The sequence below is a fragment of the Xiphophorus hellerii genome, chromosome 3, assembly GCF_003331165.1.
Source record: "Xiphophorus hellerii strain 12219 chromosome 3, Xiphophorus_hellerii-4.1, whole genome shotgun sequence".
In the NCBI taxonomy this organism is placed as follows: Eukaryota; Metazoa; Chordata; class Actinopteri; order Cyprinodontiformes; family Poeciliidae; genus Xiphophorus; species Xiphophorus hellerii.
This window is the reverse complement of record NC_045674.1, coordinates 2089224-2102437: the sequence shown is the minus strand read 5'-3', so window position 1 is coordinate 2102437 and position 13214 is coordinate 2089224. Positions and strand designations below refer to the sequence as shown.

General features: G+C 41.1%; 2 protein-coding genes across 3 annotated transcripts; one reads left to right on the top strand and one right to left on the bottom strand.

Moving 5' to 3' along the window:
• Positions 1–870: 870 nt before the first annotated feature.
• gpatch4 (G patch domain containing 4) lies at positions 871–4708 on the top strand. 2 transcript variants are annotated; one of them, XM_032558965.1, is made up of 8 exons: positions 871–944; positions 1560–1661; positions 1743–1816; positions 1890–1982; positions 2472–2591; positions 2670–2782; positions 3251–3301; positions 3631–4708. In XM_032558965.1, exons 2-8 carry the CDS (start codon positions 1583–1585, stop codon positions 4250–4252), a joined length of 1152 nt encoding a protein of 383 aa, XP_032414856.1. In that variant the 5' UTR covers positions 871–944; positions 1560–1582; the 3' UTR covers positions 4253–4708. The 2 variants fall into 2 exon arrangements, with proteins under 2 accessions (XP_032414856.1, XP_032414855.1); XM_032558964.1 differs by having other exon boundaries at positions 881–944; positions 1583–1661.
• Positions 4709–8268: 3560 nt separating this feature from the next.
• LOC116715952 (C-type lectin domain family 1 member B-like) lies at positions 8269–12769 on the bottom strand. The gene is made up of 9 exons (XM_032556729.1): positions 12366–12769; positions 11793–11852; positions 11338–11403; positions 9740–9820; positions 9255–9327; positions 9109–9200; positions 8753–8898; positions 8563–8660; positions 8269–8419 (listed from the first exon to the last, which is right to left on the bottom strand). Exons 1-9 carry the CDS (start codon positions 12421–12423, stop codon positions 8269–8271), a joined length of 825 nt encoding a protein of 274 aa, XP_032412620.1. The 5' UTR covers positions 12424–12769.
• Between the last annotated feature and the right edge of the window lie 445 nt (positions 12770–13214).

Below are 13214 nucleotides of genomic sequence, written 5' to 3'. Positions count from 1 at the left end.
TGATTTTGCATCTCAAATAATCTGATCAGACAGAAAACAAAGCAGGTGGATTAGTTGGACTTTTTCAGTAAAACAGTAAAAATAAACTTTTTGTTTGTGTTCTGATACTTTAAGGCAGTCATTAGTGTTAATTATCAGATGAATCACCTCCACATCTGTTGGGCTTTTCTTTCTTTTTTGGTAAGAAATGCTGCCACCTGCTGACAATTTGTTGTAAGATCAATTTCATCCAACCATCTTTTTTTATATTAAAAGTTTTTCAACTGCGAGTTTTTCCAAGTTTCTTCTCAAAACTTTCTGAGTTAATATCTCGTTGTGATATATTTGAAGTTTTATATATTTTTCTTTAGCATAGAAATGCACCAACAGCCTTTTACTTGGCGGACATTTTTGTCTTCATGACATGTCAAATAAACCAAATTATTATTGTTAATTTACTGTGTAACTTTACAAACGGCATCCCATAATATAAATATGTGTTTCATAAATTTGATGTTGGAACAAATTTATTTTAAAAATTGTTAAACTTTTTAATTCTCGTCTTCAAAATGCCAGAATCTGCACATAACTATCCTTCTATCAAGCTGCATCTATTTATCTATATTATTTTAAAAAAAACATTAAATCAATTTTATCATCAGTTACTCAGTACTTGAGTTGCCTTTTAATATATTCAATAATATTCACATATATTCAGATATTTTTATTATAATTAAAATATTTTGAACGGCTAGTTTTTACCATTAATTGAGAATAATTTTTGGCACATTTGGACAAAGATCCCTCTTCCGTCTTCATTTGGGATCGTTCCTGGTGGCTTCCAGTAGGTGGCGGTAAAGCGTCCCGGCGTTTGAAGAAGAAGAAATCTACTTCCGTTTCATTCAGGAAACACGTGTTTTTTCTACCGGGTGAGGAAACTTCAACAAAACAGACGTGAAGAAAAGGTCCGTTAAACATTTTCTGCTTTTTAACATGAAGCCGGTTTTATTGTTGAGTTTTTTTTAGGGATTAATGCAGCGATCTGATTGGATGCTGCTGATGGCGGACATGTTTAGATGACGTCAATCATTTATATTTTAGGGTAAAGCTCTGAGTTCATCCCTAAAACTGTCAGTTTTAATTGGATCTAAAGCTACATCTAATGTTTTGCTGCTGTTTGAAGTAAAACGCATTTTATTCAAACCGTGAAGGTTTTCCGGTGCAGAACCTCCGGAGCTTCCTGTGATTATTAATGACTGAGTGATAAACTGAGCCACGTTTTTAGAAATATAACTAGATCTGTATGTTTACATGGTCTTTTCTTATTGTCAGTCACAACATTTAAACAGATTGTTTGAATAGTAAAACTGTTTCTGAATCAAATCGCTTGTTTCTGAAGGATTTGTCTGTGTGCTGCTGCAAAAGTTTGAAAACTTTCCTAGAAAATGATTTTCCTGTGTCGATGTGAATATTGGTGCCAGAAATGTTCGGATTGCAGTTTGTTCTGCAGTAACTAAGTAAACAGATTAAATGAGACCCAGTTTCAGCTGTGATTGTGTTTGAGTCGTTGGTTTCTCCAGCTGAGCGTCACGTTTCCTCTCAGATGGCTGAAGCCGAGCAGGAGAAAAGCCGAGGGTTGAAGTTTGCAGAGCAGCTGCTCCTGAGTCACGGCTGGGAACACGGTGAGAGCGACGTCCACACCATCAGAAACCAGCAGGTAACAGTCACCAGTCTGGGTCTTACTGGGTCCGCTCTCTCTCCAGGGAAAGGACTGGGCCCAGCAGAGAACGGCATATCAGAGGCCATAAAGGTCAAGGTCAAATGTGACAAAGGAGGGGTGAGTCCGGCGGCAGATCTGGGTTTTAAACATCTGCAGGAATCAGAGCCAGGAGCTTTGCTTGTTCCTTCAGATCGGCCACCGGGAAGGAGAGCAGTTCAGCTTCCACTGGTGGGATCACGTCTTCAATAAAGCCTCGTCCAGTCTGCAGGTGGAGGCCGGCCAGGTGGGTCAAAGGTCACACATCAGGTCACGACAAGTTCCCCCCCATGTCCTCAAAGGAGCGCCGTAGATTTCTGAGATTGTTCATGTTTTATCCCCATCAGCTGAATGAAAACTTCGTCTCACTATGATTAAACATTTTGTGACGACGGCGCAGTAAAGCTGAAAACTTCCACCAAAAAGCTAAAAATAAAAAATTAGAAAAAAATGTGGAAATTTGAGTTTGAAAAATCAAATTTGCTACAAAAACTCAAAAATCTTCACCTTTTGAAACACTGAAATTTCCATGTTGTTTTTTTTTCTAGAAAATTTGAGATTTTATTTTTCTACTAAATTTTGAACTTTTCAAACCCAGAAATATTCTGACATAAATATCAAAATTTCTGCCTTTCCTGGCAGAAATCCATATATATGTTTTCTATCTACAGTGACCCTGATACGTCGTCATATTTTGCTTCCAAATCGAGTCTGAAAACTTTTCTGTTTCCTTCAGAATGGAATCAGATTAAAAAAGACGCCTGAGGAAGGTGAGGAAGAGGAGGGAGCGATTTCCAACAAAAAGCCTCGGAAATTCCTGCAGAACAAATCCAAACTGTACGGCCGCTTTGTCAAGGTAAAGGTTCTGTCTGTGGGGCGGAGCTCCGGGGTCGTAGGTCAACGTTAGAGGGAAAAACGTCTTGGTCTGTTCCAGTCGGCCACGCTGCTGTCCGGTCAGGAGGAGCCGGAGCCGAAGGCCCTGAGTTCAGACAGCAGCAGCTCAGATGAGGAAGAGGAGCAGAAACTGGATCTATCCAGCACCACCAGGTAAAGTTCTCTATTAGCACTAAATCCCAGTTGATTTCCAGTTCATGTGGAACCTTAAAATGGAAATAAATTACTTTTTTCTTTAGAATTTGACACCCAACATGAAAGAAGCTTTTTCCCAACATCCTGTTTTCATCTTTCCCTTCATCCTGACTGGTTTCCAGTTCCTGCTGCTGAAATCAGCAACATAATAAAGATTTGAATCAGTCTGAGCAGAACAGAAACTCCTCAGGTTGGAGAAAAATAACCGGAAGAAATCCAAAAAAAAAAATTAATAGAAAAAACCCATCATGGGTTTGTGTCAAGTTTAAAGGGAAAACATTAATTTAACTTGTTCTGGATCTAGGATGTAAAACCATAAAACCCAGAAATACTTTTTATAAATTCATGGGATTTATGGGTTCTAGCTGTTTTAATTAATTACTCATATTTCAGGTTTTCAGATTAAAATCTAACTTTTTTCTTCAGACTTTCAGACGCTGATCTGATGAAGGTTTGTGGAGGACGAACGGCTCACAAGTAAGTTGAAAATTAAAACAAAATGGATAAAATCCTAAAGAATACGACGGCGTTTTAGGGCCATGATGGATAGAAAAAAGTGAATTTCCATCAAAAAACTGTTTAAATGAATCTCAGAAAATAAAAAAATTAAAAAAACTTGGAAATTTCTGAATATTTAGAAAATGTTCAGCTTTTCAAGTTTCTTCTAGAAAATTTCAGAGATTAATTTCAAAATGTGCAGTTTTTGTCAAAAATGTCCTTTTAAATCTACACGGTCCTAACACGCCGCCATAAAAGGTCGAAGCGCCAACGTTTCTTTATGAATCCTGTGGTTGTTTTGCTCCCAGAGGCGCGCGGCACGGGCTGACCATGAGCGCCAAGCTGGCCAGACTGGAGCAGCAGGAAGCAGAGTTCCTGACCAAATATGGAAAAAAGAGCCAAACAGGAAGTTCTCCAGATGTTTGTGACACAGCGACTCATCCGGAGGAGACGAACCGCAGGAAGAAGAAGAAATGCACAGAGAGCTGCAGTGAACTGAACGGTGATGAAAGTCCTGAAGCAGGTTTTCAACCAGAGAAGAAGAAAAAGAAGAGGAAAGTTAAAACGGAGGGAGGAAGAGAGGCAGAAAAAGAAGAAGAGCTGATCATTGGAGGAAACGTTGAGGTTCAGAAAGAAGATGGAGGAAATCCGTCTGCAGAGGAAACTGAGCCGCTTCCCTCTGACTGCAACAGGAAGAAGAAGAAGAAGAAATCTGCTCAGCATGATGCTGACCCTGCAGAAACTGGGCGGAGTTCTGGACAATCCAGCCAATCAGATCGCAGATCCCAGCAGGAAGTAGAGGTTACCATGGCAACAGAGAAGCAGAGAAGGAAAAAAAGCAGAAAGGACAAATCGGTGACGGAGAAACCTGCTGATGACAAGGAGCTTCCTCCAAAGAAGAAGAAGAAGAGCGAAGGTGGGTCAAACTGAGACGCTGGTTCTGATCTGCCGACCTGGAACTACAGTCCGGTTCTGATACCTGAACCCGACCCAACCTAACAGCTCACAGAACCAGTTCAATGGTTTCTATCTCTGCTGGTAGAAAGTGAAGCTGCTTTTCTCTGGATTCCTGGATTTTTAACGAACCGTCAGAATAAAATCTGGACTTAATATCGATGAAAACAGAATTACACTGATGGAAACATCTAGAAAAATGTTTAGATTTATGAAATAAATGTGAAACTTTCTGATGAAATTATCTCTGCCCTCACAAAGCATCAATGATTTACATAAACCTCATTTATTTTACCAACATTTCCACCAAACAGTTATTAATAAGATTGATTATAAGATATGATCAATTGGATTCATAAAAACAGTTTTGTTGTTTATTCAGGTTGAGCTGCAGTTTCTGCATAACAGGAATAAAAACATTTCTACAATCTACATTAATCTGCATCAGTGCTGGTTTTGCTTAAATGTCGTTTTGTGTCATGATTCCAGGTGTTGATAACTTTCAGAGTACCGATTCCTGTGGGCCGGTCTAGTCAAAGTCCAGGGCTGTTTGTAGTCAGTCTGTCTCTGCTGGAGTCTGGTGGTGTGAGAGGGGAACCGACCCGACCCGACCCGACCTCAGTCAGAGTCAAACCTGTTTCAGTTTTCTGAGGCAGATCTGGACCCAGACAGGCTGAGACACGACGTCATTAAATGAGTTTTATTATTTTATCTGCAGATAAACATCATGAAGCTAAAACAAGCAAACAAATCATAAACTAACTGATTACAATCATGTAGTGAAAACAAACAGAGGCATAAACATTTCAAACTAAAATACAGTAAATAATGAAACATTTTATCATAAGTTATTTCAAAAACAAAGATAAAAGGTTTCTACATAGAAAAGTTTTAAAATTCTTTTTCAATTACAATCAAATAATTGATCTTAAATCAAAGTTTGCTTTTGCAATCCTGTCCAGACTTTACAGTTTTGTCCTAGAGGTCAATAATAATAATTTTATAATAAAGCAAATATTAAACTTGTTAGAAAATCCTCTAACAGCCTAATATTAAAACATTTAATGTTTTTGTCATCATGATCACAAAAAATTAACTATAAAAATCTATTTTAATCTGCATCACTTTCATTAAATGGGACAATAAAACAAATCAAACTGAATTAAAGAACAACCATTCTTTAAGGTGGAGGATTTATGGCCACACAGACTTTAATAAACTTGATGTAATATTAATAGTGTCATTAATGAACAGCTTAAATATCAAATAACAGCAAATCAAGAAAAATGTCACACTAATTAACATTTACTCTATGAAAAAAGTGGATCCAAATATATGGAGTTAAATTATTTTATGGTGTTCTGTTGTTGGACTTCTGTGCTCGTCATGGATTGTCCATAACGAACACCATGTTCAAGCATAAGGGTGTCCATATGTGCACTTGGCACCAGGACACCCTAGGCCGCAGTTCGATGATCGACTTTGTCGTCGTTTCATCGGATCTGCGGCCGTATGTCTTGGACACTCGGGTGAAGAGAGGTGCGGAGCTGTCCACTGACCACTACCTGGTGGTGAGTTGGCTCCGGTGGTGGGGGAGGAAGCCGGTCAGACCTGGCAGGCCCAAACGTGTTGTGAGGGTCTGCTGGGAACGTCTGGCGGAATCCCCTGTGAGACGGAGCTTTAACTCCCATCTCCGGCAAAACTTCGAACACGTCCCGGGGGAGGTGGGGGACATGGAGTCTGAGTGGACCGTGTTCCGTGCCTCCATTGTCGAGGCGGCCGGTCGGAGCTGTGGCCGCAAGGTTGTCGGTGCCTGTCGCGGCGGCAACCCTCGTACCTGTTGGTGGACACCTTCGGTGAGGGATGCCGTCAGGCTGAAGAAGGAGTCCTACCGGGCCTTTTTGGCCTGTGGGACTCCGGAAGCAGCTGATGGGTACCAGCAGGCGAAGCGGCATGTGGCTCGGGTGGTTGCTGAGGCAAAAACTCGGGCGTGGGAGGAGTTTGGAGAGACCATGGAGAAAGACTTCCGTACGGCTTCGAGGCGATTCTGGTCCACCATCCGGCGTCTCAGGGGGGGGAAGCAGTACGGCACCAACACTGTTTATAGTGGGGATGGTGTGCTGCTGACCTCTACTCGGGACGTTGTGGGCCGGTGGGCAGAGTACTTCGAAGACCTCCTCAATCCCACCAACATGCCTTCTATTGAAGAAGCTGAGCCTGGGGACTCTGGGTTGGGCTCTCCAATCTCTGGGGACGAGGTCGCCGAGGTGGTTGAGAAGCTCCTCGGTGGCAAGGCCCCGGGGGTGGATGAGATCCGCCCGGAGTTCCTTAAGGCTCTGGATGCTGTAGGGTTGTGTTGGCTGACACGACTCTGCAATATCGCATTGACATCGGGGGCAGTTCCCCTGGATTGGCAGACTGGGGTGGTGGTCCCCCTGTTCAAAAAGGGGGACTGGAGGGTGTGCTCCAATTATAGAGGGGTCACACTCTTAAGCCTCCCTGGCAAGGTCTATTCAGGGGTCCTGGAGAGGAGGGTCCGTTGGATAGTCGAACCTCGGATTCAGGAAGAGCAGTGTGGTTTTCGTCCTGGTCGTGGAACACTGGACCGGCTCTACACCCTCGGCAGGGTCCTGGAGGGTGCATGGGAGTTCGCCCAACCAGTCTACATGTGTTTTGTGGACTTGGAGAAGGCGTTCGACCGTGTCCCTCGGGGAGCCCTTTGGGGGGTTCTCCGGGAGTATGGGGTACCGGGCCCTTTGATACGGGCTGTCAGGTCCCTGTATGACCGGTGTCAGAGTCTGGTCCGCATTGCCGGCAGTAAGTCGGGCTCGTTTCCGGTGAGAGTTGGACTCCGCCAGGGCTGCCCTTTGTCACCGATTCTGTTCATTACTTTCATGGACAGAATTTCTAGGCGCAGCCAAGGTGTTGAGGGGATCCGATTTGGTGGCCTTAGGATCTCGTCTCTGCTTTTTGCAGACGATGTGGTCCTACTGGCTTCATCGGGTCGTGATCTGCAGCTCTCGCTGGAGCGGTTCGCAGCCGAGTGCAAAGCGGCCGGGATGGGGATCAGTGCCTCCAAATCCGAGGCCATGGTCTTGAGCCGGAAAAGGGTAGAGTGCCTTCTCCGGGTCAGGGGGGTGTCCTGCCCCAGGTGGAGGAGTTCAAGTATCTCGGGATCTTGTTCACGAATGAGGGAAGAAGGGAGCGGGAGATCGACAGGCGGATTGGCGCAGCGTCTGCTGTCAAGCGGGCGCTGTACCGGTCCGTCGTGGTGAAGAGAGAGCTGAGCCAAAAAGCGAAGCTCTCGATTTACCGGTCGATCTACGTTCCCACCCTCATCTATGGTCATGAGCTTTGGGTCATGACCGAAAGAACGAGATCGCGGATACAAGCGGCCGAAATGGGTTTTCTCCGTAGGGTGGCTGGGCTCTCCCTTAGAGATAGGGTGAGAAGCTCAGTCATCCGGGAGGGACTCAGAGTAGAGCCGCTGCTCCTTCACATCGAGAGGAGCCAGTTGAGGTGGCTCGGGCATCTGGCCAGGATGCCTCCTGGACTCCTCCCTGGTGAGGTGTTCCGGGCACGTCCCACCGGGAGGAGGCCCCGGGGAAGACCCAGGACACGCTGGAGGGACTATGTCTCTCGGCTGGCCTGGGAACGCCTCGGGATTCCCCCGGAAGAGCTAGAAGAAGTGGCTGGGGAGAGGGAAGTCTGGGCCTCCCTTCTGAAGCTGCTACCCCCGCGACCCGACCTCGTATAAGCGGAAGAAGATGGATGGATGGATGGATGGATGGATAAATTATTTTAATTCTTGGATTTTTTTAAGTCAGAAAAACTGTATAAATGTGACAGAACACATTTATACTGACTGAATAGTGAAATGCCACAGAAAATAAAAACTAAATATATTGATATTAAACTTTAGAGAAAATTCTGATTATATAAAATCTGCTGATCTGGAAAAGCAGCAGAAAAAGGAGGAAATAGAAACAGAGTTAATTTAGAGACACTTTGAAGGCTTTCTGCTCACAGAGGGGGGAGTAGGAGTATGTATTTGGTGCTGAGGCCCAACTACCTGTGGGATTCCCCGTTCGATATATGAGTGCATATGAATGAGAAGACTGTGGGTCAGACAACCTCCAGAACCTTAAAATGAGAAACACAAACATCAGGAAGTATAAAATCAAATATAATTTATTTTGACAGAGATAATTTAACCCAATGAAATGTAACAGATGTTTTTAATTTATTTTTCTTATTATGTTTCTTCTGTGTGTGAAATCTCTTACTTTAGTGTGTTGATACGATTATCAACCCAATACCAGTCGCTCCCACTTTTATACAGCCCCAACCAGCAGTTTGAATTCAAGTTGTCATAAATGAATTTCTGTTAATTACAACATTAAAAATGATCAAGTCAACAGAGTTTTATCCCATATTTAAAATCTGAATTTGTAACATGATTGTGTCAGAGCTCACCTGTTCCTGCAGATTATTAATAACAATCAGATCAGCAGATTTATCCTGACAGAACCGACGACTTTGATCCCAAGTCAGAGAAATTTTACTAAAAAAGTAACATGATTCATTGAAGAAGATCCAACCCGTCTGACACAGCAAACACTCTGGAGACAGAAAATAATTACAATACTAAATACTATTTAAAAAAGTTTCCCTTTGTATCATAGTTCTACTGTTACACTGAGACTTTATCAGTAATTATTGATTCTTGTTTGTCAGTTATAATTAGAAATGAGCTACATTTATTTGATCTTATGTTGGGTTTTTGTGAAACGTTCACGCTGCCCTGGGAAAAACGTCAGTTAGATACTCACCACTGCTGTCGCATTGTCCATTTACCAGAAAGGTGTTGAATTTCTGGATCAACTGGATTTTCTGGTTCAGTTTCTCAGTTTCATTCTGTGATTTCTCATTTAAGTTTTCCATTTGCCTGCTGAGTTTTTCAGTTTGGTTCTGTGATTTTTCCCCCAGATCCTTTATCTCTGCTGAATGTTTTTTGAAGGCTTCATCAAGTTGGTTCATTTTCCAACCGGCTGTAAATGAGAAGAAAAAGATTATTAAGAAAAAAAATCAATACAATGAGTTTTATTGTTGTAAAATGTTTAAGCTAAAGAACAGTAACAGATTTCATAAGAAATTATTAATTCATACAGATTACAAGACGGACATGTTGGTTTCATCAACTCTTTGGTTACCTAGCAACAACCTACTGGGTAACGACCAGTTTCAAGACCAAAAGTGAAATTTTACCCGAAGCTTTAATGTAATTCTACTTTTAACAAGTTTATTTTTATTAAAATCTCCCTTCATTCTGTCTACATTTTTCTGAAAGCGCTCCAGCTCTTGCAGGTTTGTTGAAGTTTGTCAACATGGAAATAATTTCAGCTGTTTTGTTGGAGAAAAATAAGCTGAAGAACCTGATTGTGAAGACAGAGAGACTTTTACCCCAGGAGAAGAACCCGATGCTGACCAGCAGCAGGACGGACAGGATCCCCACCGAAACCAGAACCAGATGGACTTTAACGTCTGTGAAGAATCAACCAGACGTCTGTAACAGAACTACAGCAGTAATGAACAGTTAGAGACGTTACACACAGAGAGCGTCTTTGGTTCAACCAGCCGTCTGAACATCTGAGTGGTTACCATGGAGATTAAATCATTTCTCACACATGTATGAAAGAATGAAGGTAACACTCCAGGAATGTTTTTATAACATGATGTAAAGATTAAAAGGTTGATTTTATATGAAACTGACCCTTAAAAATTTCTAAAAGCAACAAGAGAAAAGTAGCTGACCTCGGCACTTCTTACATTTCACAAAACATTTTAGTTTTACATTTTGATGTAATAATGTTACATTCAGTATTAAACTAAAACAGTATTTCAGAAAATACCAAAGGTCACCCAACCAGTAAAAACACAATTACCTTTAGACTTTAATCCAGGCTGATTTGTTGCCCATTAAGAGTAAAAACCCATTTGAATGTAAATTTTGTATTTTCTTACATTAACTTTGTCTGACATAAAATTAAGTGGAGGAGTTCAAGTATCTCGGGATCTTGTTCACGAATGGGGGAAGAAGGGAGCGGGAGATCGACAGGCGGATTGGCGCAGCGTCTGCTGTCAAGCGGGCGCTGTACCGGTCCGTCGTGGTGAAGAGAGAGCTGAGCCAAAAAGCGAAGCTCTCAATTTACCGGTCGATCTACGTTCCCACCCTTATCTATGGTCATGAGCTTTGGGTCATGACCGAAAGAACGAGATCGCGGATACAAGCGGCCGAAATGAGTTTTCTCCGTAGGATGTCTGGGCTCTCCCTTAGAGATAGGGTGAGAAACTCAGTCATCCGGGGGGGACTCAGAGTAGAGCCGCTGCTTCTTCACATCGAGAGGAGCCAGTTGAGGAGCATCTGGTCAGGATGCCTCCTGGACGCTTCCCTGGTGAGGTGTTCCCCGGAACACCTCACCCCGGGGCCTCCTCCCACTGGGAGGAGGCCCCAGTGGGAGGAGGGGGCCCCGGGGAGGAGGCCCCGGGGAGGAGGCTCCCCCTGTGTCCTGGGGAAGACCCAGGACACAGGGACTACGTCTCTCGGCTGGCCTGGGAACGCCTCGGGATTCCCCTGGAAGAGCTAGAAGAAGAGGCCGGGGAGAGAGAAGTCTGGGCCTCCCTTCTGAAGCTGCTACCCCCGCAACCCGACTCCGGATAAGCGGAAGAAGATGGATGGATGGATGGATGACATAAAATTTGTGTGAAATATTTAAATGTGACAAAGAAGCAAAATAAATCTTTAAGATTCACAACAACTTAACCAAAACCTAATAAAAATAACTGATACAAGTAAATAGTGGTTTAAATAGTTTAAGTTTTATTTCCTAGAAGAAAGTCAAACCTAAATCAAGAAACTCCTCCAGATGTTTGGTTAATCTGCCTAGAAACAGATTACAGGCCTAATCCTGATGGATTAACAGGGTTAGTTAATCCCTCCTCTGAATGAAATGTTCTGGTTCTTATAATTAGCAGATTATAATGAATTTATTAAAACTTACTCGGCATCATAGCAGCAGCTTCTTTGGGCGTCACGTCAGAGTTTGATTTTGGTTTCTGCTGTTCACCTGAATAAAATTATAAACATAAAGACACAAAATAATAAAACACAAATTATTAAAAATAAATGTTTTGATTGTTTCTCTCTTAGTTTTAGCACAATGATCATAAAATTGTATGAATATTTTTGAACTTAAGAGGATTTTCACACAGACCAATACAGAATCAATCAGCTGGTTTTTATTTTATTACTATAAAGGAGAAGTTATTATTTTCCTCTCTGTAAGTTCTTTGTTTTCCTGTTTTTAACTCAGATTATTTAATGTTTTTAGACTAATTATTTAGAAAGCAGTTATAAACTATTTATCTATCAATACCAAAGAATTAATTCCTTACATTTATTTCATAAAGTTTTCCAGTTTTATATGTCAGAATAATTTAGCCAACAGTTTCTTACAGTTTCCAGCTCTCCGAAGGTTTTCATAAATGTCGCCTGAAGAAACTTTCACTTCTGTCACTGAAAGTAAAAACAAAGAAACAACAATAAATGGTTTTCAGAAAATGAAGGAGGCAGATAATAAAGTCACTTCCTCTGTTCTGATTTTATTCATTATTAATTACTTTTCTTCTGGTTGTGTGAACAAACTTTTGGTTTAAAAGTCATTAACAACTTAGAATAAAAGGAAAATCAGAGCGTTTGGGTCTACAGACATTTTTATTCTTTATTTTTAAATTCAGTTTAAAACAAATGAACAACTTTTAAATGAAAAGTTTATACTTCACTACCTGAATTTCCCCACTGGGGAACAAAAACAGATATTTCTACAAGTAGGTAACTAATAATGAAACAGTAATACATAGAACATTATCTGGTGCCCTATTTAAATTATTTTATTCATAATTCTGTAATATTGATGTCATAACAGAATTAAAGTAGAATTAATGGTAAACTTGCAGGTTTATCAGAGATAAATGACATTTTTTCCTTCTCATAATAAACCTGTAGAAATATTCTCAAGCTGTTTCTCACCTTTTCGGGCTTTGAAGACGGGATTATCATAACCTCCAGAACCGAGATTCACTGCCATCTCTGAAACCTGCAGAACTGGAGAAGCTGCAGACGCTTTTATAGCAGCGTCTCAACAATTCACCAGAAAGTTCCTCTAAAAACAGGAACCACAGAAACCGTCAATGTATTCTTTTTTTAAATACAGATTTTCTGATAAATATGTTTAATTAAATTGTCTTGTTTTCCATTTGTCTTTTCTGTTCTGATGCAAAAGGCCAGAAGAGATGTTCCAGTTTTATGATTCTCACTTTTTAACATTTCCTGACTAAGATATTATCATCACTCTTGTTTGTTTAAACAAATAAATCCACACAAACATTAAATTAACAGATCGAGTGACATTAACTTGTCCAATTTTAGTGAAGATAACTTCACTAAAATAACTTCACTTACCTTAACAAATCTGAGTTTGTTGAATTTACTTAAATACAAAAAACTTTAATTTTTAAACCAGAAGCTACTTATATGAAATAAAACAAACCGTTTCTGCTTTCTGTTTGTTTCTCTGCTCAAACAGGAAGGCAGTGATAGTTTCCTCACTGTCTTCAGAAAAACAAACACAACCATCTGCCAAGCTCACCATTTAAACATTTGATAAACCAAAGTGAAGAGAATTGGAAGAAAAGAATCAGTAAGATTAAATGTTTCTAGCTGCACCTGATGGTTTATTATCAATTGGTTCAAAATAGCAAAAACGAACCAAATAAACTCGTCATTTCCTGTTTTGATCCAGCTCCTAAAGACATGATGCACAACAAAAACTCTCAGTATTTTGTTAATACAGTCAAATTTCAGTGAACTGAGCTGAAT

Bases quoted from the DNA above. Each gene is read 5' to 3' on its own strand.
- gpatch4 (XM_032558965.1), top strand. From the start codon at position 1,583: ATGGCTGAAGCCGAGCAGGAGAAAAGCCGAGGGTTGAAGTTTGCAGAG. The intron at 2,783-3,250 runs GTAAAGTTCTCT...TTTTTTCTTCAG, and splicing joins GATCTATCCAGCACCACCAG to ACTTTCAGACGCTGATCTGA. The intron at 3,302-3,630 runs GTAAGTTGAAAA...TTTTGCTCCCAG, and splicing joins GGAGGACGAACGGCTCACAA to AGGCGCGCGGCACGGGCTGA.
- LOC116715952 (XM_032556729.1), bottom strand. From the start codon at position 12,423: ATGGCAGTGAATCTCGGTTCTGGAGGTTATGATAATCCCGTCTTCAAA. The intron at 11,853-12,365 runs GTGAGAAACAGC...TTTTACTTTCAG, and splicing joins CGTCTTCAAAGCCCGAAAAG to TGACAGAAGTGAAAGTTTCT. The intron at 8,661-8,752 runs GTGAGCTCTGAC...TGTAATTAACAG, and splicing joins TTAATAATCTGCAGGAACAG to AAATTCATTTATGACAACTT.